The sequence below is a fragment of the Balaenoptera borealis genome (genome assembly GCF_965194805.1).
Source record: "Balaenoptera borealis genome assembly, chromosome: 2".
Classification (NCBI taxonomy): Eukaryota; Metazoa; Chordata; class Mammalia; order Artiodactyla; family Balaenopteridae; genus Balaenoptera; species Balaenoptera borealis.
This window is the reverse complement of record NC_138867.1, coordinates 173877226-173901127: the sequence shown is the minus strand read 5'-3', so window position 1 is coordinate 173901127 and position 23902 is coordinate 173877226. Positions and strand designations below refer to the sequence as shown.

The window sequence follows — 23902 nt, the reverse complement described above, 5'->3', positions numbered from 1 at the left end:
GGGGCAGGGTTGGGTAACGGATTGGAAGCCTTTCGCGCATGCGTGAGAGACCAGCCAGCCAGAGCACTAGCACAGCAGCTTTCTCTTCTGCCGGGCTGGGCTCTCGGATGCGGCTTCTGGAGAAACGGTGCCCCCTGATCATTGAACTGCATAGGAGAATGAGTCCTGATGCAGTGGGCTCTACCGGGCATGGACGTCCCGACTGTTGTACTCCAAAAGGACCTCCTCCTGGGCCTCACGGAAGGCGGGATCCCCAGTAGGCAGGCACTACCCGGGGCGGGGGTCCCGACTGAGCGGTTCCCTCGGAGGACGGGATTCCTTGCGCGGCACAGAAATCATGATTTACAGAGGGCTGGGATCATGACAGCTCGATAGAGGACGGGGCTCCTGACCGAATGGACCCTATGGGGCACGGGAGTATGGGGTTCACAACTGATCTGGTCCCACGGGGGATGGAGGTCCGGATCCAAGGGCGCGGTCCTGAATGGTCCGTCCCTCCTGGGTGGGCTCCGTGAGGAACGGATCCCGCCCCCCTCCAAGGACAGATCCCCTGTCCAACTCACACTCCACGGGGACCCCGCACCCCGCCTGGCTGGGCTGAATGGGGTCGTGATGGCCCGAGGGACAGAGTGTGGGACATTGGACCGACCGGGCTCCATGGGACTGGACGGTCCCACCCCCCGCCCCAAGGCCAGCCAGCGGTCGCCCCTCCTCTCCCGAGGGGGCAGGGTTGGGGGCGGCGCCTGGCGGGCGGGGGCGGGTCCAGTGTGGGGGGGCGCAGTTGCAGGAGACTGGACTCACCGGGCCGGGGGCTGGGGTGGGACCCGGCGGGCGCCATGGAGCTGCTCTCGGCGCTGAGCCTGGGCGAACTTGCGCTCAGCTTCTCGCGGGTGCCCCTCTTTCCTGTCTTCGACCTTAGCTACTTCATCGTCTCCATTCTCTACCTCAAGTATGAGCCAGGTGAGCCAGGGCCGGAGGCTGGAGAGGACTGGCATTGCGGGGAGGGGGACGGCGGTAGACCCAGGGGTCTGGAGGAGGGGAAAGGCCTGAATCGTGGGGGAACAGTCCCAGGGACCGGTTTGGGGAAGCAGGCAGGTGCTGGGATCATGGGGTTCTCCCATACGGGGCCGGGCAGAGGGAAGAGACAAGAGAGAGGGCAAGGAGAGAAGCTCCTGAGATTGTGGGGCTGGGGGAGGGGAAGCAGATGCAGGCTGGAGGAAAGGAAAGGAACGTGATTGCTCAGAGGAGGGGGAACAGGTGCTGGGAGGATGCAGGGAGAGAAGGTCAGGGGTCCGAGGAGGGTACGGTCGCAGGAACTTGGGCGAGGGACGTAGGTCGTGGTGAGGGCGCAGGCGGGTCGGCTCTGCTGGCTCGGCCAGACGTCCTGGCTGCCCGCAGCCGTGACCTCCCTCCTTGCCCTTGGCGCGGGGAGCCAGAACGGCAGCTGAGTGTCTATATAAGGGCCGGCAGTGCTGGGGGCTGTGATCAGGTTCAGAGAAGGTGACACCGGTGCCCCTTCCCCGCTGTGGTCCTGGGGCAACCTCCTCTCCCTTTCCCTGGGCCAAGGCTCTGCTGGATCTCGGAGCCCAGAGGGAATTCTTCCAGGTCTGGCCTGGATCCTTTCCACTTACTGAGCAGTACCGGCCCTAGGGCAGGATGATTTGGGTCAGCCTCCTCCCACCAGCTCCAGACCCTCATGGAGAATCGCTGGGGGGAAAACCCAGCTTCTTGTTTTTGGTTTGTTTTTTTTTTAACCATTTTTTTAAATGATGGTAAATGGCTTCTTTAGAATGCATTCTATTTTTATACAAGGTTCAGGGAGTGTTTCTTGTTCATCTCCTAGTACTTTAATAATTCTAGCACACCAGCAAACTAAATGGACAGTAGAATTTAGCTTTAGAAAAAAGACCAATCACCCGAAACTTTGTGATCTTTTCTCCCACTTAGATGTAAATTATCACTATATTCTCTGGAAATAGCTTTTTTAAAGATGATAAAAATAGGTGCTCGTGTATATTTTTTAAAAAAAGAAAGAAAAACAAACAAACAAACTGAAAAGCCCAAAGGAAAAAGGAGATAGTTACAGTTGACATGGTGGCTACCCTTCCAGACCTCACTTCTCTGCATTTATACCCCTGTAGTTACGGATGTAAATGCAGTCTTATGCAAATAAGATCATACTCTGCCTGGCAAGTGTTTTTGTTCCATTTTATTTTAGCTCGTCCACATGCCAGAGTCTATTTCTTTAAAGGCTCTTCTGAAAAGCAGTTACTTTGCAAAGCAAAATAAGCTTTGTATTATCTTAGCCTGAACATGGGGCTGTATTTCCTGTCTGCAGATGAATTCCTGGTGGCTCAGGCCAGTCCCCTGGGCAAGTACAGAACCTATTACACCTTGGGAAATCGAAAATTGTGAAGGGCAGGAGCCCAGTAGGGATGTAGGACACAAGTCTCGGAAGGAAAGAGGTCTCTGGGCTGGCTGGGAGCATGCAGGGGGGTTGGGATATTTCTGCTGGAGTCACAGAGTAAATCACCTGAACTTGAAGTACTGCAGCCTGAAGGTTCCTGACGGCTGAAAGGGTTCAGTGGTTCTGAACCCCAGCAGCACATTAGAGGCTCCTGGGGGTTCTTAAACCCCCATCTCATCTCCACTCCAGACCAATAGAATCAGAATATCTGGGATAGGGCCCTGGCATGCTCATGTTTCAAGCTCCCCTCCCCCAAGGATGCTATATGCTGTCAAGGTTGAGAACCTCCTCCTCTGATCAACGTTCAACTCCCTCCTTTCATAACTGGGGAAATAGGAAATAGAGGCTAAGCTAATTTACATACACAATGAGCCTGTGGTCCCATGGCTGGTAGATGACAGCCCTGGGATTCGAACCCCGATCCCAAGAATCACTGTGATTGCTCCGGGGTACTTGCCTACCCTTAGAAAAGGGAGGCATTGGACTTAACTGTTAGTTCCCCAGTTTGGTATTCCTGCTAAGCCTCTCTAAAAGTTTCTTCTCAGAATCCATGTGCTGATTGCAGGACCAGTTACAGAATATGTGTGACCCCTTGTACAGAAATTAAGAATTTTGTGAACCTGAGAGCCAAGCTGGCTTTAAGGAATAATCTTCAAATTGGGAGTCAGTTCTGCCTCTCACAGTGAGTAAACACCAGGCTGGTTGCTTTACTTACATGAGCTTCAGTTTGCTCATCTGTGAAATGGGCTCATTGGTAAAATAATCCTGGACTCCCTTTCCTGGCTATTGTGAAGATCTATTGAGAACTTTGTCAGTAGTCAGATCTAAGGCACTTGTGAGAGGTAGTAGAATTATTTGTAAGGCATGGGGCAATGTGTTTTCCAGGATGCAGGCATTTTCTGGGTCAGGCTTTTGTGAGAATCCTGAATGAGGATGAAGCACAAAGTGTGGTCCTCAGGTGAACAGCATCTGTGGCCCCTGGTTAAGAAATGCAGAATGCCAGGCTCCCCACCAAGACCTGCTAAAACAGACTCTGCATTTGACCAAGATCCCTGTAAGCATACTAACATTTGAGAAATGATGGGCTAAAAGAGGCTGGAGCTCCTTAATAGGGCAGGGAGGGCCAGGTCTGGCTCACCTCTAGGACCCTTAGCTCTATGCAAGAAGAAAGAAAGAAGTCGTGGATGCTGGCAGCATGATTGAAGGAATGAGTGAATGAATGATTAAATGACAGTCCTGGCTTCCTTAAGCCCTGACCCATGCAAAGAGCCTTCCAGACCAGTGGTTCTCAAGTATGGCTACACATTAGAGTCACCTGGGGAGCTTTTAAGACTCTTGTTGTCCAGGTAGCACCCCTTCATCATTAGAATCAGAATCACAGGGGGTGGTACCAGCATCAGTATTTTTTAAAGTTCCCCAGATGAGAACTGGCTCTGCACCAGTGTTTCCCAACCTCAACACTAATGACAGAGACAGATCATTCTCTGTGGCAGGGGCCGTCCTGTGAATTTCAGGGTGTTTTGCAGCATCCCTGGCCTCAACCCACTAGATGCCATGAGCACACCCCAGCTGTGACAATCAAAAATGTCCCCAGGGAATTCCCTGGCGGTCCAGTGGTTGGGACTCCACGCTCTCACTGCTGAGGGCCCGGGTTCAATCCCTGGTCGGGGAACTAAGGTCCCACAAGCCATGTGGTGGGGCCATAAAAAAAAAAGAAAAAAAAATGTCCCCAGACATTGCTGGTGTCCCTGCGGGGGGACACACTTATCCCCACTTAAGACTCATTGATCTAGACTGAGTCTCAAACTCTAATGCTTCCAAGGGCCAGGCAGGTCATATATAGAAAACAATAAGACAGCCAGGTGAGGACCGTCCCCAGATGAGATCCAGCCATGTGCATCTCTCCCTGATGGGGGCTAGAACGAGCAGAACTAATTTTTCAAGGGAAGCTAGAAATGTGATTTGCAGCTCCCTATGTTTATATGTTAGCTATTTGAACATGTTTTTTCTTTTTAAAAATTAAGACAGTTTTTTAGAGCAGTTTAGATCCACAGCAAAGTTAAACTGAAAGTAGTTTCCATATACTTTGACTACCCACCCACACCAACCTCCCACACAGCCTCCGCCACCATCAACATTCTGCACCAGAGTGGAAACATTTGCTATAGTCCATGAACAAACATTATTGTCAACACCATTATTGTCATATTACCATTATTATCAGGTATTATCAACATCATTATCAACTAAACTCTGCAGTTGACATAAGGGTTCCTTTGTGTTGTATATTTTATGGATTTTAACAAGCGTATAATGACATGTATCCATCATTGTAGTATCATGCAGAATAGTTTCACTATCCTCAAGCTCTACCTATTCATGCCGCCCCCCCTTTTCCCTCCCCAAACCCCTGACAACCTCTGATCTTTTCACTGTCTCCATAGTTCTGCCTTTTCCAGAATGTCATAGAGTTGGAATCATACAGTATGTAGCCTTTTCAGACTGGCTTCTTTCACTTAGCAAGATACATTTAAAGCTCCTCTGTGTCTTTTCGTGGCTTGGTAGCTCATTTCTTTTTAGTGCTGAATAATATTGCATGATATGGATGTTCCACGGTTTAATTATTCACCTATTGAAAGACATGTTGGTTGCAGTTTGAACATTTAAAAAATACTGTGGGAGCCAAAGAGAACTGTTCCTTGATCTCTGGTTTGAACTATAAGCTTTCTGAGGGTTGGGGACTGCTCACCCTTCAGCCTTTTGAGGAGGGGCTGCTATTCCATTTTACAGTGGGGGAAACTGAGGAAGAGAGCTGAGCACAGAGGCTTGGGAGAGGGTGACTTGTCTTAGAGAAACTCTGTGAACACACTTCCTATGTTTGGACCTCACACTAAGTAGCGCAGAATGACAGCAGTGCTAAAAGTGCCCTGGGGAACCTTCTAGCACTTCCTGGCCAGCCACAGACAGGACGCCGACCCCCAGAGAGGGAATGTTGTGGAGCCCATCACAGGTCAGAACTAGGGTCCTGATAGGGGCTTCTTCCTTCCTCCTTAGGCAGACCTGATTTTTATAAGTCCATCCACTAAAATTTCCACCCACAGGTACTTTCCATTTATGTTCAGTTCCAGAAATAACTCTCATCTAATTGCTAAGCACTAAGCAATTTCTTTTCATCTTCACAGATGCCCTCTGAGATGAATGATAGCGCTGGGTGACCAACTCGCCCACGTTCGCCCAAGACAAGCACCCAAAGTCCCAGAAACCCCTCAGCCCCAAGCAAACCAGGACAGTTGGTCACTCTAGACAGCATCCTCATTCTACACATGACTAAACTGAGGCCCAGATAGGGGAGTGAGCAACCAAACTCACCCAGTGAGAGGGGAGTGCTTTGGTGGCAAACCTGGAATTGAAACCCACGTTCTCCTGCTTCTTGGTGCTGCCCCAAGTACTCAGCGAGAGAAACCAAAAAGAAGCATGGCAAAGGGAAAGAGCCAGGGGGCAGTTTCTTGACCACTGCCTTGCTGTGGATCCTTGGGGCAGGACATCCCCACCAGCCTCAGTCTTCTCATCTGTAGCAATGGGGAGACTCATCCCGTCCTTCTAGGGTCGCTGGGAGGGTATTGATAATGAAAAGAAGCTCACAGACGTAGAAAACAAAATTGTGGTTGCCCAAGGAGAAGGGGGGGGAGGGATAAAATAACAGTATGAAAGTAACAGATACACACTACTGTATAAAAAATAAACAACAAGGGTTTACTGTATAGCACAGGGAACTATATTCAATATCTTGTAATAACCTATAATGGAAAAGAATCTGAAAAAGTACACACACACACGTATAACTGAATCACTTTGCTGTACACTTGAAATTAACACAATATTTTAAGTCAATTAAACTTCAATATTTTGTTTTATTTATTTATTTGGCCATACCACGCAGCTTGTGGGATCTTAGTTCCCCAACCAGGGATCGAACCCGGGCCCTTGACAGTGAAAGCACAGAGTCCTAACCACTGGACCACCAGGGAATTCCCTTCAATTTACAAAAAAATGCATAATGATGATAATACACAGAGCATTGAATCATCAATATAACTTGGTGGAGGGAGTGCTTTCATTCTCCCTTTGACAACAGAGGAAACAGGCTTGGGGGGGAGGGGGGCGGGGGCGGTTATTTGCCCAAAGCCACGCCAGAGTGAGCAGCAGAGCCAAAACCCAGGTGTGTAACTTTTCTACCAGGCCTCACCCATAGTGAGGAGCCTACTTTGTTCCCGCAAAACCCAGCCTCCCATCCCCACCCCCACCCTCCCTGGCCTTATGGTCCCAGAGGGCACAAGAAAGACCCTGGAAAGAATTCAGTCCCTGGGGGTTATTTTTAGTTGCAGAGGTATCCATTTCTGCAAAACATGGGTGCCTCACCTGAGCCGGCCCCTGTAGGACCCACCAGCTGCTCGAAAGGATTAACTCTCAGCTGGCGGCGATTTAAATAGATGCCCCAGAGGAGAGAAGAGGGCATTCGGCTTCATAATGGAGGAACTTGGTAGATGTTGAGACTCAGAATAACCTCGAGGGCGGGGAGAAGATGCGTTTTGGGCTTGTGACCCCAGGGTGAGGTTGAGGAGGGAAAATTTGATTCCAGCCTCTACTAGGACTTGGGCAAAGAAGGGATTAGGGTTCCCACCTGACAGAAGGAAAGAGATGGAAAAAGAAAAAAATGATTTGTCCAAGAACACGTGGTTAGTCAAAGGGGGTGGTAAAGAGAAAGGGAAGAGTGTTGCTGACTTACTCTGAAACAACTTTTATGAGACATGTTTCCTGATTATAAAATGTATATGCAAGAAAATGGATAAATAACTTGCAATCTGTTCCTATGATGGAATACTATAGAGCAGTGAAAATGAATATTACCCTTGAAAATATTGTGCTCAGTGAAAGAAGCTAGATGCGAAAGGCCATGTCTTATGATCCCACCTATATGTAATGTATAAGTTCAATAACATTTTTATCACTTCAGAAGGAAGCCCTCTCCCTATTAGCAGTCACTCCCCATTCCCCCCTCCCCCTGTCCCTGGCAACCACTAATCTGCTTTCTGTCTCTATGGATTTGCCTGTCCTGGACATTTCATAACAATGGGATCATACATTATGTGGCCTTTTGTCTTTGGCTTCTTTCACTTAGCATGTTTTTGAGGTTCATCATGTTGTAGCATGTATCAGAACTTCATTCCTCTTTAAGGCTGACTTGTATTCCATTGTGTGGATGGACCATATTTAGTTTATCCATTCATCTGTTGATGGACGTTTGGGTTATTTCCACCTTTTGGCAATTGTGACTAGTGCTGCTGTGAACATGAGCATGAGTCTTCCGGAACCTAGTGGTGGGTTCTTGTGCATAGGACAGCATGGTACCATGCTGCCCACCCTAGGCTATGAGACCTCCTGTTCCTGGACCCCCATCCACAGCCATCAGAGAGGGGGCAGGTAGTGAGGGGCCCACGAGGGGGCTTGGTACAGACTGTAGAGCCCAGTGCGATGAGGTGGGAGAGCACCCCAAGTCCTTATTGCTTATCAGCTTTAAGGGGACCCTTGTTTTTTTGCAGTTTTGGTGATTAAATATTTCAAACATACAGAATAACTATCCCCATTGACACTTCCATACTCTCTACACAGACTTACCAGATGTGAATGTAGATTTGCTTCAGATCTGTTTTTCTTTTTTATTTTTTTAAAGAAATAGTGGCAGGCAGAGCCAACCCCATCCGTTGCTCTCCCTCCCTCTCTAGATGTGACCAGTGCCCTAAAGGCGGCCTATATTCTTCCCATGCCTGTATGTATACCTTTACCACTGTTTATGTATCTATGAACTGCATGGAGCATTTTGTGTTGTTTTACATATATACATAAAATATACATAAACATAACATTCTGCAATCTAACCTTTTCACTCAGCAATAACGTTATGGGATTTATCCATGTTGATACATCTAGAGCAGGGGTTCTCAGCCAGAAGGGAATTTGTCCTCAGGGGATACTTGGTAATATCTGGAGACATTTTTGGTTGTCACAACTAGGGTGGGGGTGGGCTACTAGCCTCCAATGAGTGGAGGCCAGGGATGCTGCTTGACGTCCTGCAGCGCACAGGATGGCCCCCACTGCAGCAGAGAATGATTCTGCCCCATACATCAGCAGTGCTGAGGGGGAGGAGCCCGGATCTGGACCTAATTCATTTTTAAATATCTCCTCTGCGGTATTCCATTTTGTGTGACTCTACTCCCTCACTAAGAAACAGTAGACTCCACTTTTCTCCTGTTGTAACAGTATGGCAGTGAAATCCCCCTCCATATGTCTCTTTGCCCACATGCACTAGTTTCTTTTTGAGCAAATAGTGAGGAGCAGAATTGTTGGGGCACAGGCGACTCACAGCTTCTGGCTTCCTCAGTATCGCCAAATTGCCTCCAAGCTGGTTATGCCTATCGACCCTCCCAACTGTGTGTGTACAAGGGAAACCTGGACTTTTTCCCTCTGGAGGAGGGGCAGATAGTCCCCTCCCCACTTCTCTGTGAGGTTGACTGATTCGAGAAGAAGGCAGCTCCCTCTATGGAGTACAGTGGACTTCATGTTTCTTTCCCCAACACGGGCTTAGAACATTGGACATCGAACCCGGGAAAGAGGATTGGATGCCATGTTGAGAGGTGTGGGGTTTGTGTGGCCCTGGCTTGGTCACTTGCTTTGCTGGATATCCAGCCCATGCCGACCGGACCAGTGTATCTGGCATTGACTGCCCCTTAGCTCTTAGGTTTCCTCTCTCCTCCCCCTTCCACCTTCTCCCATGCTCTCGCTTTGCCTGGATCATCTTCACGCCTCCACCCCCATCCTCTAGGAAATCCCTGCTCATTGTTCAGATCTCAGCTTAAGTGCCACTTCCTAAATGAGGTCTGACCTCCTCAGCTAGGACAGTTCCCCAATTAAACCCTTCAAAGCACCATGTGTCTCTCCCTTATGAGGTTTAACCTTCATTTGTGGGATTATTTAACCACGTTGCCTCTCTACCACACTATGGGCCCCACAAAGGTAATGCCTGAACCAGCTCTTGCTATGGCTGCATCCCCAGTGCCTAGCAAGAGCCCAGCACATGGTCAGAGGTCAAAAATACTCACTGAATGCCTGGGTGATCTTGGGTAAGCCATTGACCTTGGGGAGACTCTGTTGCCTCATCTGTCAGATGCTATGTTAATTTCCTAGGGCTGCCATAACAAATGGCCACAAACTAGAGGGCTTAGGACAATAGAAATTTATTCTCCGCAGTTCTGAAGGCCAGAGTTCAAAGTCAAGGTGTCTGGTTCCTTCTGGAGGCTCTAGGGGAGGATGTTTCCATGCCTCTTTCCTGGTTTCTGGTGTCTTCCAGCAATCCTTGGCATTCCTTGGCTTATACATACATCAGTCCAGTCTTTGCTTCTGTCTTCATATGGCCTTCTGTATGAATTTCCTTTGGCTGCCATAATGAAGTACCACAAACTGGGTGGCTTAAAACAGGAATGTATTGTCTCACAGTTCTGGAAGCTAGAAATCCAAAAGCAAGGTGTCAGCAGGGCCATGTTCTCTCTGATGGTTCTAGGAAGGAATCTTTCTATGCCTCTTCCTAGCTTCTGGAGGTGGCTAGCATCCTTGGGGTTCCATGGCTTGTAGATGCATCACTACAGTTTCTACCTCCTTGTTTATATGGCCTTCTTCCCTGTGATCTGTCTCCTCTTATAAGGAACACCAGACATTGGATTAAGGCCCACCTAATGACCTCATCTTAAATTAATTACATTTGCAAAGACCCTATTTCCAAATAAGGTCACATTCACAGATACCAAGGGTAAGGACTTAAACATATCTTCTTGTGAGTTCAACTTACAACACCTTTGTGTCTGTGTCTCCTTTTTTTGTCTTTTATAAGAACACTCTCATTGGATTCAGGACATACCCAGATGCTCCAGGATGATCTCATCTTGAAATCCTTACCTTATTTGCATCTGCAAAGACCCTATTCCAAATGAGGTTCTGATGGACATGAATTTGGGGGGGGGGGTCCCTCCTATAACTCACTATAGGCAGGGATATTGATCCCTACATTACCTGTGGTTGAAAGCCTGGGCTCTGACGCTGAAGGCTTGAGGATGGTGTGAAGGTATGTAGTTGCCTGGGACACAATAGTAACTCAATTAAAAAAAAAAAAAGAAGTAACTCAATAAATAAAGGGATCAGGGGAAGTTGTTGTTATAATGTAACCAAAAGTGCCCAACACAACCTCAGTGCCTAGGAGTGTTCAGTCCACATTTGCTAGAATGTAACCTCCATGTGGACAGTTCTTTCACTAACAATTATTTATTGAGTAACTACCATGTATCAGGCACAGTGCCAAGCACACCGGGTCAGGGGAAGGGGGTGCTTCAGCAGCAGATAAGACTGATAAGGTCCCTGTACTCACCGAAGGATTACGATCAAGTCAACTTGTTGAGTGTATCAATAGTATATACAGGTATTTATGTCAATAGCTTCACACTTAGTACACAGCATAAAGAGGCCAAGTATTCAGATTTGACAATTTAGAGACAAAAGGCATCCAATCTCTAGAAACAAAGAGAAACTTTCCCCCCAAACTCCCAAAACCTGAACTAATTATTTCTTTTGATTAGCCTTTTGACTAATAGATTACATATTGTAAGCTTGTCATCTCACATCCACATTGAGTAGAGTTTTCATTGGATTAAGTAAATTGTTTATTAAAGAGAGGCATTGGGGAATACTACTTGGCCATAAAAAAGAATGAAATCATGCCATTTTCAGCAACATGGATGGACCTAGAGATTATCACACTAAGTGAAGTAAGTCAGAATGAGAAAGACAAATACCATATGATATCACTTATATGTAGAATCTAAAATATGACACAAATGAGCTTATCTACAAAACAGAAAAAAACAGACGTGGAGAACAGACTTGTGGTTGACGGGAGGGTGGGGGTAGGGGGAGGGAAGGAGTGGGAGTTTGGGATTAACAGATGCAAACTGTTATATATAGGATGGATAAACAGCAAGGTCCTACTGCATAGCATATATAGCACAGGGAAGTATATTCAATATCCTGTGATAAACCATAATGGGAAAGAATATGAAAAATAATAATGTTTATACATGTATAACTGAATCACTTTGCTGTATAGCAGAAATTAACACAATATGGTAAATCAACTATACTTTAATAAAATAAAATTTAAAATAAAACTTAAAAAATAAAAAATAGAGTCGTTGGTACTAGCTCTGGCTGTGAGAGCTAAGTAGCTGTGTCTTATGACTTAATCCTAAATTCATTCTCTGGAAAATGAAACTAGTGGGGGAGGGAAGGAATCAAGATGATGAAATAAGTCGTCACACCAGGAGACACCCAGGTGCCAACTCAGGGGTGTGGCTGTAGAAGATGAGGACAATAGTAGCATAAAGATAGAACCTAACTATCTCAAAAGATTCAAAAGAATTTGTCCATTTCTTCCTTTTGAATCTTTTGAGATAGTTAGGTTCTATCTTTATGCTACTATTGTCCTAAGATGCAGGCCTACTAGAGAATGGACTTGAGGATACAGGGAGGGGGAAGGGTAAGCTGGGACAAAGTGAGAGAGTGGCATGGACATATATACACTACCAAATGTAAAATAGTTAGCTAGTGGGAAGCAGCCACATAGCACAGGGAGATCAGCTCGGTGCTTTGTGACCACCTAGAGGAGTGGGATAGGGAAGCTGGGAGGGAGGGAGATGCAAGAGGGAAGAGATATGGGGACATATGTATATGTATAACTGATTCACTTTGTTACAAAGCAGAAACTGACACACCATTGTAAAGCAATTATACTCTAATAAAGATGTTTTAAAAAAAAAAGATTCAAAAGACTTAAGTGTGTAGTATAAAGTGTATGATTTGACTAATAGAAATTAACCCTGTACCTCTAGTGTTTTTTGTAAACGTGGTTTTAAAGAACTAGACCTCCTGCCTTCATTTTAATTTGGGATCTTAAAATACAATTTATCTTGCAAGAGTTTAAGACTCATAAGAAATTGCAAAAATGGGTTCTTTTTTTTTTTTTCCGTGGCCATGCCACAGCTTGCAGGATCTTAATTCCCCAACCAGGGATTGAACCCCCGGCAGTGAAAGTGCTGAGTCCTAACTACTGGACCACCAGGGGGATTCCCAGAAGTTGCAAAAATGGAGCAAAGAGTTTCCAAGTCCCCTTCACCCAGCTTCCCCCAATGACAACATCTTACCTAATGGTAGCTCATTATTAAAACATGGAAATTGGCATCAGAATAATACCATTAACAACAACTACAGACTTTATTCAGTTGTTTTTACATGGACTTTAAAAAATATAGTCCTTTGAAATTTTATCACATGTGTAGATTGGAGTAACCACCACCACGATTAGGATACAGAATGGTTCTGACACTCCAAAGAAACTCCCCTGTGATGCCCCTCTGTAGTTAGATCTTCCTTTGAACCCTAACCCCTGGTAACCACTGATCTGCTCTCTGCCACTCATCCCTATGGTTTGGTCACTTGGAGGATGTTATATAAATGGAATCATATACAGTACGTAACCTTCTGAGATTGGCAGTTTTCGCTGAGCATCACACTGTTGAGATCTGTCTGGGTTGTTTTGTGTATCTCTGGTTTATTCCTTTTTCGTTACTGAGTAGTATTCCATGGTACAGATGTACCATGGTTTGTTTATCCATTCACCCATTGAAGCCGTTTGGGTTGTTTACAAATAAAGCTGCTATGAATATTTGCATGCACGACTGTGTGAATACCAGATTCTCCTTTTCAAACAAAATCTTATGCCGAACTCTGAGATGAAGCAGTAAACGAAGTTGTGCTCTGGTTGAAACAGGGGGGAAGACCCAGGACATACCTGCTTGGTTTCTCCTTTGCCCCTGCAAACCCTCACGGTTCCCAGGAACACAGTTTGAAAACCATTGCTCTTGGGAGCCCATCCTCTCGGACCATGGAGGTCTTTCTTGGGTTATCAAGGCTGCAGGATGTCAGGACATGGGCCAGTTCATTCCCCTATCTCTGTGGTGCTCAACTTTGTTGCACAAAGGAATCACCTAGGAGAATTAAAAATCCACAAGCCCAGCCACATCCCACACCGACAAACCGAGACCCTCTGGGATGGGGCGCAGGCATCTGGTGTTTGTAAAGTCCCCAGGTAACTGATGTACAGCCAAGTTGGAAACCAATGCACTGAGCCATCTTCCTTAGGTGTGGGTTCCCTATTTCTATTCGCTAAGTTAGTCCAGTCTTTTGCATTTTCTTGCCTTGGGTTTACAAGAAGACTCACTTTAGTATCATTTATGAATGTTTATCTTCAGTTGCAGAAACTGTGAACTGTTACATTTTTTTTCTTTGTTATCCTTTATTTTTTAACAGCTTTATGGAGAGTTAATTCATATACCACCCAATTCACCCATTTAAATCATCCCATTCACTGGTTTTTAGTATATTCACAGAATTGTGCAACTATCTCCTCCAAGCTGGATCTTCTAGCTTTTACCCTCCCATCTCCCACATCCCCTCCAGCCCTAAGCAACAACTAATCTACTTTCTGTTATTCTATGTGAAAAATTGAATAAAGTACCAAGACCCAAAATGGGGTGGAGTCCATGGGGTGGTGGGAGCCCAGAGTCGGGAGTGACTGGTTCAGTAGAGCAAGGAAGCCTTCCTGGAGGAAGTGGCATTTTTGCTTGGCCATTTTTGCTTGTGTCTTTGTTCCTTCCATGCTGCTAGCATGGGATGCCCTCTCTCCCTCCTCACCCTGTTAGTATAATTCTGCCTTCAAGGACTCCATTATCCAGCTTTGCTCATTGCTCTTTCTACATGGTTCCTCACATGTGGACATGCCCTGCACTGTCCCCTTCGGTACCAATACCTCGTGACTTCCCTCTGCACTGATGGCTCTCCCCCAGAAAGATAGGGCTCCGGAGCTCTTCAGCTCCACCTTTCAAATTTCTTCTGTGCCTTCCTATCTGGGGCCAATCGAAGCTCTTTACCCAGCAAATGAACATTCTCCATAAGAGCACAACTTAACAACAGAACGACAACCCAATTTTTAAAAAAATACACAAAAGACTTGAATAGACATTTCTCTAAAGAAGATATAGGAATGACCAATAAGCACATGCAACGGTACTGAATATCACTAATCACTAGGGAAATGCAAATCAAAACCACAATGAGATATCACCTCATACCCATCAGCATAGCTATTCCTAAAAAACAGAAAACAACAGGTATTGCTGAGGAGGTGGAAAGGTTGGAACACTTGTGCATTACTGATGGGAATGTAAAATGGGGCAGTTGCTGTGGAAAACAGTATGGACGTTTCTCAAAAAATTAAAAATGGAATTAACATTTGATCCAGCAATTCCACATCTGGAATATACCCAAAAGAATTGAAAGCAGGAACTCGTACAGATATTTGTACGTTCATGTTCTTAGCAGCACTATTCTCAATAACCAAAAGGTGTAAGCAACCCAAGTGTCCATTGATGGATGAATGGATATGTAGAATGTGGTAGATCCATCCAATGGAATATTATTCAGCCTTAAAAAGGAGAAAATTCTGACACATCTTATGATGTGGATGAACTTTGAGGACGTTATGCTAAGTGAAAGAATCCAGTCACAAAACAACGAGTACTGTATGATTCCACTTACATGAGGTCTATAAAGTAGTCAAGTTCATAGAGACAAAAAGTAGGGTGGTAGGCGTCAGGGACTGGAATGAGGGAGGAATGGAGAGTTAGTGTTTTTTTTGGCTGCGTTGGGTCTTCGTTGCTGCACGTGGGCTACCTCTAGTTGCAGCGAGCGGGGACTACTCTTCATTTCAGTGTGCGGGCTTCTCATTGCGGTGGCTTCTCTTGTTGTGGAGCACAGGCTCTAGGTGCACGGGCTTCAGTAGTTGTGGCGCACGGGCTCTAGAGCGCAGGCTCAGTAGTTGTGGTGCACGAGCTTAGTTGCTCCATGGGATGTGGGATCTTCCCAGACCGGGGCTTGAACCTGTGTCCCCTGCATTGGCAGGCGGGTTCTTAACCACTGTGCCACCAGGGAAGTCTGAGTTAGTGTTTAATGGGGACAGAGTTTCAGTTTTGCAAGGTGAAAAGCTCTGGAGATGGATGATGGGGATGGTTTCACAACAACATGAATGTGCTTAATGCCACTGAACTGTACACTTAAAATGGTTAGAGTGGTACATTTTATGTATATTTTACCACGCACACAAAAATTTTTTTAAATAAGGAGAGACCAAAAGTACAGGTGTAAGCTTATAAGGATCTTGGCATCAGCCCAAGGCAGGAGTAGCTGCGTCAAAGCTCTCCCAACTGCATGTTGTCCTCTCTCTTCAAGCTTCAGTCTCCTCATGGGGATAATAAGAGTGATCACTTGGCTGCAGTTATCAATGAAGATTTAACGTCCTTCCTATAAATGCTAAACCCAGTGTCTGAGACCTGGGAATGCTTGCTAAATGTGAGCTGGTGTTATTGTTATTGCCACCTCTCTGAGCTCGGAGGAAAGAGCCCCAGCCTGGTTCTGCCTTCTCTCTGTGTGACCTCAGACATGTGTGCAACCCTCTCTGAGCCTTGCTTCTTCCTCTGAAATGGGCAAACTGCAAGGCATTGGGTGGGCAGTCTGTGAAGGCAGCTGAACTAGGATGGGCTGAACAGAGGGCATAAAGGGTGAAGCATGTCCCAGATGCCCTGGTGATGGTGGGGGATGCCCCATGCCCCTCAGGAGCAGTCGAGCTGTCCCGGCGCCACCCCATGGCATCCTGGCTGTGTGCCATGCTGCATTGCTTCGGGAGTTACATCCTGGCTGATCTGCTCCTCGGGGAGCCCCTGGTCGACTACTTCAGCAACAACTCCAGCATCCTGCTGGCCTCCGCAGTCTGGTAAGCACCACTCGTCTGGCGGGATGTGGGAGAGCAGAGCAGGCGGGCAGGGTGACCCTGCCACCTGGGAGTGGGGAGGCGGGAGGTTGGAGGAACTGGGACCCACCAGCACAACCTCCACAGTGGTCCTGACCCACCACTTTCCACTGCCCAGCTGTCCTGAGCCTGGCAAGTGAGAGCGAGGGTCTGGACACAACCTCATCTCCGAGGGGCCCCAGGCTCTGTCTCCCCCTGAGGCTTGGCATTCTCTCCCCAAAGGTACTTGATTTTCTTCTGCCCCTTGGACCTCTTTTACAAGTGTGTCTGCTTCCTGCCGGTGAAACTCATCTTCGTGGCCATGAAGGAGGTGGTGAGAGTCCGCAAGATCGCCGTGGGCATCCATCACGCGCATCACCACTACCACCACGGGTGGTTCGTCATGATCGCCACTGGCTGGGTCAAAGGTAAACAGGACCATGATGAGAACAATGAAAAAGCACCCCAGTTGAGAACCCCTGCTCAGTGGGACGTATCGGGCACCCCAGCTGGCACAGCCATTGCTCTGGGCTAAGGGATGTCAGGACGGCTGCAGGAGTCCAGCCTCATCAGCAGACACCTTTAGGGTAAATGAGAAGATTCTTCCAGAAATTTAACTATCAAAGGTAAATAGGACAATGAAGCAATGATAGCTGATGTCTCTAGAGCAGGATTTCTCAACTGTGGCCCTACTGACGTCTGGGGCTGGACCATTCTCTGTGGTGGGGACCGTCCTGTGCATCGTAGGATGTTGAGCAGTGTCCCTGGTCTCCACCCACTAGATGCCTGTAGCACCTACCAGTGTGACAACCTAAAATGTCTACAGACGTTGCCAAATGCCTCCTAGAGAGGAAATCATACCCCTGTAACTACAGAGGTTCTTAAGCTTTGTGGACTACAGCCCTTTTATCAGCCCAGTAAAGCCTACAGACCATTTTATGTTTTTTAAATGCATAAAGTAAAATATATAGGAGAATAAAGGAAGCCTATTATTTTGAAGTAGTTATAAAATTTTTTAAAAAATATGCTGTAGTAGCTTTATCCATCTTTACTAGTGATTAAATAGCAGACCTTACACTGGCTCCTAATAACTCTCAGACTTTTGAAGTGGTGTTGAGCACAAATGATATTTTGAAACCACCATCTGCAACAATGGGAATGTGAAAAGAAAAACATCCATGAATTCTGTTGGTGACAGAATCACAGACTTGCAAATCCTGCTGAGGTAACTGCCTCCCTTCATGATGGAAGGAAAGGCTGGATTTCAGTGAGGGATGTGAAAATGAAGATGTAATTCTGTTTCCTGTCTGGGTTCATAGACTCCAGGTTAAGATCCCTGACCCAGGGCAAGTTTTGAGTGGAGGCCTTTGTGCATCTTTTCTCATTTTATCCTTAAGACTCTCCTTTGGGAGAAGGCTAACATCATCTCTTTTTACAGAGGAGGGAAATGAAATGACATGCCCAAGGTCACATGGCTATGGGGGCACAGGTGGGTTTGACTCCAAGTCCTCTGAATTCAACATCCATGTTCCTAACAACTTTGGAGCCCTCCTTTTTATCCTCCTCCATTTATGCTAAGAGGTAGACCAAGATAGACTTTGAGACAAAAAAACATTACTAAAAATATAGAGGGACAGTTTATAATGTCGGGTCAATCCACTAAGAAGATCTAACCATTATAAACATATATGCACCTAAAAACAGAGCACCAAAATACATAAAGCAAAAATCGAGGGAAGTTAAAGGAGAAATAGATAATTCAACAGTAATAGTTGCAGTGATGGACCAAGGAGTAAAAGGAAGGCAGGGAAAGAAGGCTTGAGCAGGTGCTAAACACCACTGGGCACCGAATCCCTGCTTCCTGTTCACCAAAGTGGGTACCCCCAAAATGCCTAGGTCTAGAATCATCATCCATTGAGTCACAGTATCCTCAGCACCACTGACATTTAGGGCCGGATCATGCTCTGTGGTGGGGGCTGTCCTGTGCATTATAGGGTGTTGAGGAGCATCCCTGGCTTCAACCCATTAGTTGCCAGTAGCAGCCCCCTCCCCAGTTGTGACAACCAAAAATGTCTACAGATATTGCCAAATGCTTCCTTGGGGGCAAAATCATCCAAGATGCAAACCCCTGGTCCAGTGGTGCATATCAGGCATCCCAGTTAGCACAACCACTCCTGGAGTGGGTGTCCAAGCCTCTTTAGCCAATACATTTGGGGTAAATGGGAAGATTCTTCTAGAAATTTAACCAGAAATCTTGACGTGGGTCTCATTCTCTCTCCAGGAAGCCTGTACTACAGAGTAAATTCCCCAGGGGTATGACATGCCTTCCAGAGGGCAAGTGGCTTGAGAAAGGTTGAAAGCTCAGAACCCAGAGGAGAAGAGAGGCTGGGGGTGGGGAGCCCTCTGGAAGCCTCATGGACAGCTCAGGGTCCTGGATTGGGAGCATCAGGGCAGACAACCCAGATTTGTCCAAGACATACCTTGCAGGTGGGATGTGACCTCGATTACTTCATGCTGGTTTTGCTCCAAATGTGCTGTGTGACCCTCAGCAAGACTGTCCCCTCTCTGGGCCTCAGTTCCCCCACCTGCAACTGATGATCATACACCCCAGGCTCAGTATCCCTCTGGAGGAGACTCCAGAAGCAAAGAAGTTGCTTCCTTGGGAATTCAACCAAGAAGAACAGGGAGCTGGAGGTGGCGGGCTTGCTTAGAAGTACCCTGTCCCATAGGCTCTGGTGTCGCCCTCATGTCCAACTTTGAGCAGCTGCTCCGAGGGGTCTGGAAGCCAGAGACCAACGAGATTCTGCACATGTCCTTGTGAGTATCCCATCCTCCCTATTCCCTGGGCCTGACCCTGGGTTGGATACTCCTGGTAACTTGGAAGTCTCAGCCCCTGATTCTCCTTCCAGAATCTTCCAGAGACCATGGCTGGGAGACCCCAGAGGTAGAGCCCTAACACTACCTAGGCGGCAGGGGCAGGCAGCGTTGCAGGGTGATGAGACACTTGATTTGGGTTTTGAAAAGTGAATAGGAGTTTTCTGGCAAAGAGGGAGCTTCTGGACAGAGGCCAGCACCTCTGCCAACTATCAAGTCAGAAAAGAGCAACGATTCTGCCTGGTTCTGCAGGGTCAGGGTACAGATTGTGGGTGGGAAGTGAGGGATTCAGGATGTAGAACACAGAGTGTGGGCGAGGAGTGTGGCTGGGGCTAAGTGGGGAACACTGGGCAGGGCCAGATGGCAACATACAGGACTCAACCCAGGACCCCACAGGGCATTTAGCCTAATACATTTTTAAAAGACCTAAAGGTTCAAGCTAGTTAAATTTTCTCCCAATCTACAATAAAGCTGTTGCCATTAAAATAGGACAACATTAAAAGGCTCACCCATATGCCAATGAAAACTATCTCCCATTTCATATGTTGGAAAACATAACTGTATCTCATTTTATCCCCATGAAAGGTCTGTTCCCACACTCAGTTCATGGACAGGGAAATGGGGGCTCAGACCATTGTGTCCCTTGCTACTAAGAGGGCAAGTGGCTTCCCCTCTCAGATTCTATTTCTGCCTCATCAGCTGAGTGTGAAAGCTCCATCACACACATAACCCCTCTGACCCTGGTTCCTGGTGCGTGCTTTGGAAATATCAGGTCGAATTATCATCATTAAGTACGCGCAGTGAGCGACAGACATCAGAAACAGAAGTCACTGGTCTGTCTTCTGCAGCAAGTCAAAATATCGGAAGCCTATTCTTCAAGGAAGAAAAGGAAAATTAAGAAGAACTGTGTGTTGTAATCCCACCTTCTGGGGGAGTGCACTGTTTAGGAGTCCCCCCCAAGACCACCCTCAGGTTTGACAATTTGCTAGAAGGACCCATAGAACTTGGCCAAGCCATTATACTTAGGATTATAGTTTATTACAGATTAAAAATGGCAAAGGTAAAGACATGTGGGGCAGCATTCAGGGAGAGACTAGGCGCAAGCTTCACACTGTCCTCTCTCAGTGGAACTGTGTGGACAGCACCTGTTTCTCCCAGCATCCATGTGTGACTGTATGCGTTGAAGATTGCCAACCAGTAGTGCCCACCTGAGCCCTGGTGTTCAGGGGCTTTACTGGGGCTTGGTCACACAGACATAGCTGACTGCCCACGTGGCTGACCTCAGTCTCCAGTCCCTCCAGAGGTTCAGCTGATACCATGTGGCCCAAGACCCCACCCTAAATCACACCCTTACCATCTGGTATGACCCCAAATCCCCAGGTAAACAAAGACACTCCTATCAGGCAGGACATTCCCGGGGCTTAATGGATACCTTCCAGGAGCAGGGCAAAGGAGAGACCTCTTTTGGGGCCAAGATAGCTCTTTACTGTACAGGGGGATACCACTTCATCCATGTCACATGGGCAACTTCTCACCACGCACTCTGGAGAAGCTGGGATGGGTGCTGGGACCAGCAGGGGTGGGCAGAGAAGGGGGCCTGGGACAGGGGTACAGAGGCCTGAGCCATGCAGAACCTTCCAGTAACCACAGCTACCCCTCCAGCCCCACCAAGGCCAGCCTGTACGGAGCCATCCTCTTCACCCTCCAGCAGACCCGCTGGCTCCCAGTGTCCAAAGCCAGCCTCATCTTCATCTTCACCATGTTCATGGTATCCTGTAAGGTAAGTCTTCCTGTCCTGACGCCGACCCAAACCTCCCAGGCTGAGGATAGGGAGCTTAGACTCATAGCCTTGAGTGTCTGGGGAAAGGACAGCCCTAAGGTCAAGGAGTCGGGAGCTTGTCAGTAGGTTCACGCATGGGAGAAGGGTATGAGAAGATTAGTGTCCAGCAGGTGGTGATGGCGGTGAACAGAACAAGGTCTTCCAGGCAGAGGGCCCAGCATGGGCAAAGGCCAAGATGGGGGCAGGAGAGTACCGAGTCTGTTTGGAGTATCAGGGCCTTGTGTCTCGGGCATGGAGAGTGGGCTGGACCAGGAATGGTGCTGGTCTGACCCTCGGGCCTTGAGTTAGGGTCACCCCCTACCCAGGAAAGGTCTTCTGGGGCCATGCACTCTTCCCTCCCCGTGGAGCTGAGGAGCTTCGCTGCTGGCTCCCTGGGAAGGGACCACAGGCCATCACATAGGGAAAGGGAGTGAGCGACCCCAAGCCAAACAGAGCTCCTCTCTGAGCCCAGGTGTGTGTGGGGGAATACTCCTGGGGAAAAGGTGACCAACTGTCCTGGTGTGCCTGGGTTTTTAGCACCAAAATCTCACATCCCAGAAAACCCAGGACACTTGGTCACCTTCTTAGGGGTGCATGCAGCCAGAAGGCTGGGTCTGGGCTCCCTCTGCCCTTGACCTGGCTGACCTTCTCTCTCTTTCCCCCCCAACCCCCCACTTTGCTTCTGCCTCATTCTCCCTCTGGCTCTCTCGCCTCTCCTGTCCCTCTGCCACACCACCTCAGGTGTTCCTGATGGCCACTCACTCCCACAGTTCCCCTTTTGATGTTCTGGAAGGCTACGTCTGCCCTGTGCTGTTTGGGTCGGACTGGGGAAACGACCATCACCATGACAACCACGGCGGATCCCAGGGCGGCAGTGGGCCCGGCTCCTCGCACTCAGCCCTGCCCACCAAGTCCAAGGAGGAGCTGAGTGAGGGCTCCAGGAAGAAAAAAACCAAGAAGGCAGATTAGAGGGCAGCCCTGGGGGCATTCAGGGCACCAAGGAGAGGACCCAGACCCAGGACCTGGGCTCAGTTCTCCCCTCTCCAGGCCTCTACTTCCCCATCTACAAATTGGAGCCATTAGCCCACCCTCCAGGGCTGATGCGGGGGTTAAATGAGATATGGGGGTGAAGGGCATTTGTAGGAATGGGGGGGTCCCTTTCTCTTTCTGCCAGGTCCCCATGGAGTTACAGCTTTGGCGGGGGGGAGTTCACAGAATCCCAGCAGCAGCTCCAGCCGGAAACCCTGGCAGTTATGTTCTTGGTTCTATTCTTTCCTCTCTAAAATTACACCTTGACTCCAAAAGAATTTCAAGCCATGTTGAGACTCATTCGTTTGACGAACGTTATACTGAGTGTCTGCTGTAAGGTAGCTGCTGTGGTTTCCACGTCTCTTCTTGCCAACTTCTCCTGGGCATCCCTGGGCAAGTTGCCTCCTGCTCTGAGCCTTGCGTGCCCCATCTATATAGTGGCTCCTCACCCCATTCTGTATGCAAGGGCTGATGTGAGGCTGGACGTGAACCAGCTTTCTAAGCTCAGAAGCACAATGCAGTTAGGAGGGGAGGCCTTGGTGGATGTTCATCGTGCATAAAAATGGCTTTGCGTTTTAGATCTTTTGTGTTTGTGGACCGGAGAACCCCACAAGTTACCTGGCACAAAGGAGGCCTTCAGTAGACATGTCTAAGCCAGACTTGAGAGCATGGAGGGTGGGGAAGACTTGCTCTGATCCTTGGCTTCAGGTTGTTCCTAAACCAAAGAAATGCAGCTTGGCTGGGCAGGTGTTCCAAGATCTGGCTCTGCCCAGGGGCTCCAAGAACTCACTGTTGCACCTGGGAAGCTCCATGAGACCTCCCTCATGCTGGCATCCTTCATTGCCGCTCACTCAGTCATTCAACAAACACATGCCTACTATGTGCCAAACCTTGTGCTGCTGCTAGACAGGCTGGGAACTTGATTCAGGGTGTGCGAGGGGGATGGGAGCTGAGCGCCCCTCCTGGCCATCTTCATCTCAGCCTAGGTCACCAGGACATCTGAGAGGGGTAGGTGGGTTGGGCATGGCCAGTCTCAGATGGGGTTGGGGCCCAGACCAGGCCAGCTTGGGGCTGCCCTTTGCACACGGGTGCTCAGAGCATGCTCAGGGCATCAGCCTGCAGCTGTGTCAGAGCGGTGTGGGATTGTTGGGGTTCCAGGTGTTGCCCAGCTATTGGGAAAGTGCCTTGATCTGGTGACGCCTGGGAGCTAGGTGGGTCCTGAGGCTGTAGGGCCCCCAAATTCCTCCTCTTGCATGTCCATCAAGGCTCAGCGTGAAGGGTCAGCAAATAAATCTGTTGTGAAAGAACCCTGATGGCTTGTCTGATTCATTCTTGTTCTTTTGGCCTCACGACACAATGGGAGTCCTGTGAACTTAGAGACGCGTGGAGTTTCCAGGAGAATGAGGCTCATGGCAGCCCTTGCTCACCAGTGGGAGATAGAGGCAGTGGGTGAAGTCTGTGGGGCTTGGAGTTAAGCAGAAATGGGTTTGATCCTCACTCTGACGTTGACAGGTCATGGGGCTTCCCCTTCTCTAAGCCTGTTTGCTTCTTGGGAAAAAGAGGATGATGATTATCACTGCCCTTCAAAGACAGGTGGGAGGATTAATGGGAGTGGTTGGGATTTGCAGCTAAGTGTCTGTGCAAAACCCTGTTAAGAGAATGAAAGTCAAGCCACAGACTGCGAGAAAAATCTTTGAAAATCATACATCTGATA

General features: G+C 48.0%; 1 protein-coding gene across 1 annotated transcript; it reads left to right on the top strand.

Annotated features, from left to right (window-relative positions):
* The first annotated feature begins 777 nt into the window (after positions 1 to 777).
* TMEM38A (transmembrane protein 38A) lies at positions 778 to 23495 on the top strand. The gene is made up of 6 exons (XM_082383052.1): positions 778 to 960; positions 16295 to 16451; positions 16710 to 16894; positions 19196 to 19283; positions 21003 to 21120; positions 21901 to 23495. The coding sequence occupies exons 1-6, from the start codon at positions 837 to 839 to the stop codon at positions 22126 to 22128; spliced, it is 900 nt and encodes a 299-aa protein (XP_082239178.1). The 5' UTR covers positions 778 to 836; the 3' UTR covers positions 22129 to 23495.
* Positions 23496 to 23902: the final 407 nt, after the last annotated feature.

What these genes read in the sequence shown, in the direction of transcription:
- TMEM38A (XM_082383052.1), top strand. Translation starts at nt 837, where the DNA reads ATGGAGCTGCTCTCGGCGCTGAGCCTGGGCGAACTTGCGCTCAGCTTC. An exon ending in CTACCTCAAGTATGAGCCAG is followed by an intron (nt 961 to 16,294) that starts GTGAGCCAGGGC and finishes CATGCCCCTCAG; the next exon opens with GAGCAGTCGAGCTGTCCCGG. An exon ending in CGCCACTGGCTGGGTCAAAG is followed by an intron (nt 16,895 to 19,195) that starts GTAAACAGGACC and finishes CCTGTCCCATAG; the next exon opens with GCTCTGGTGTCGCCCTCATG.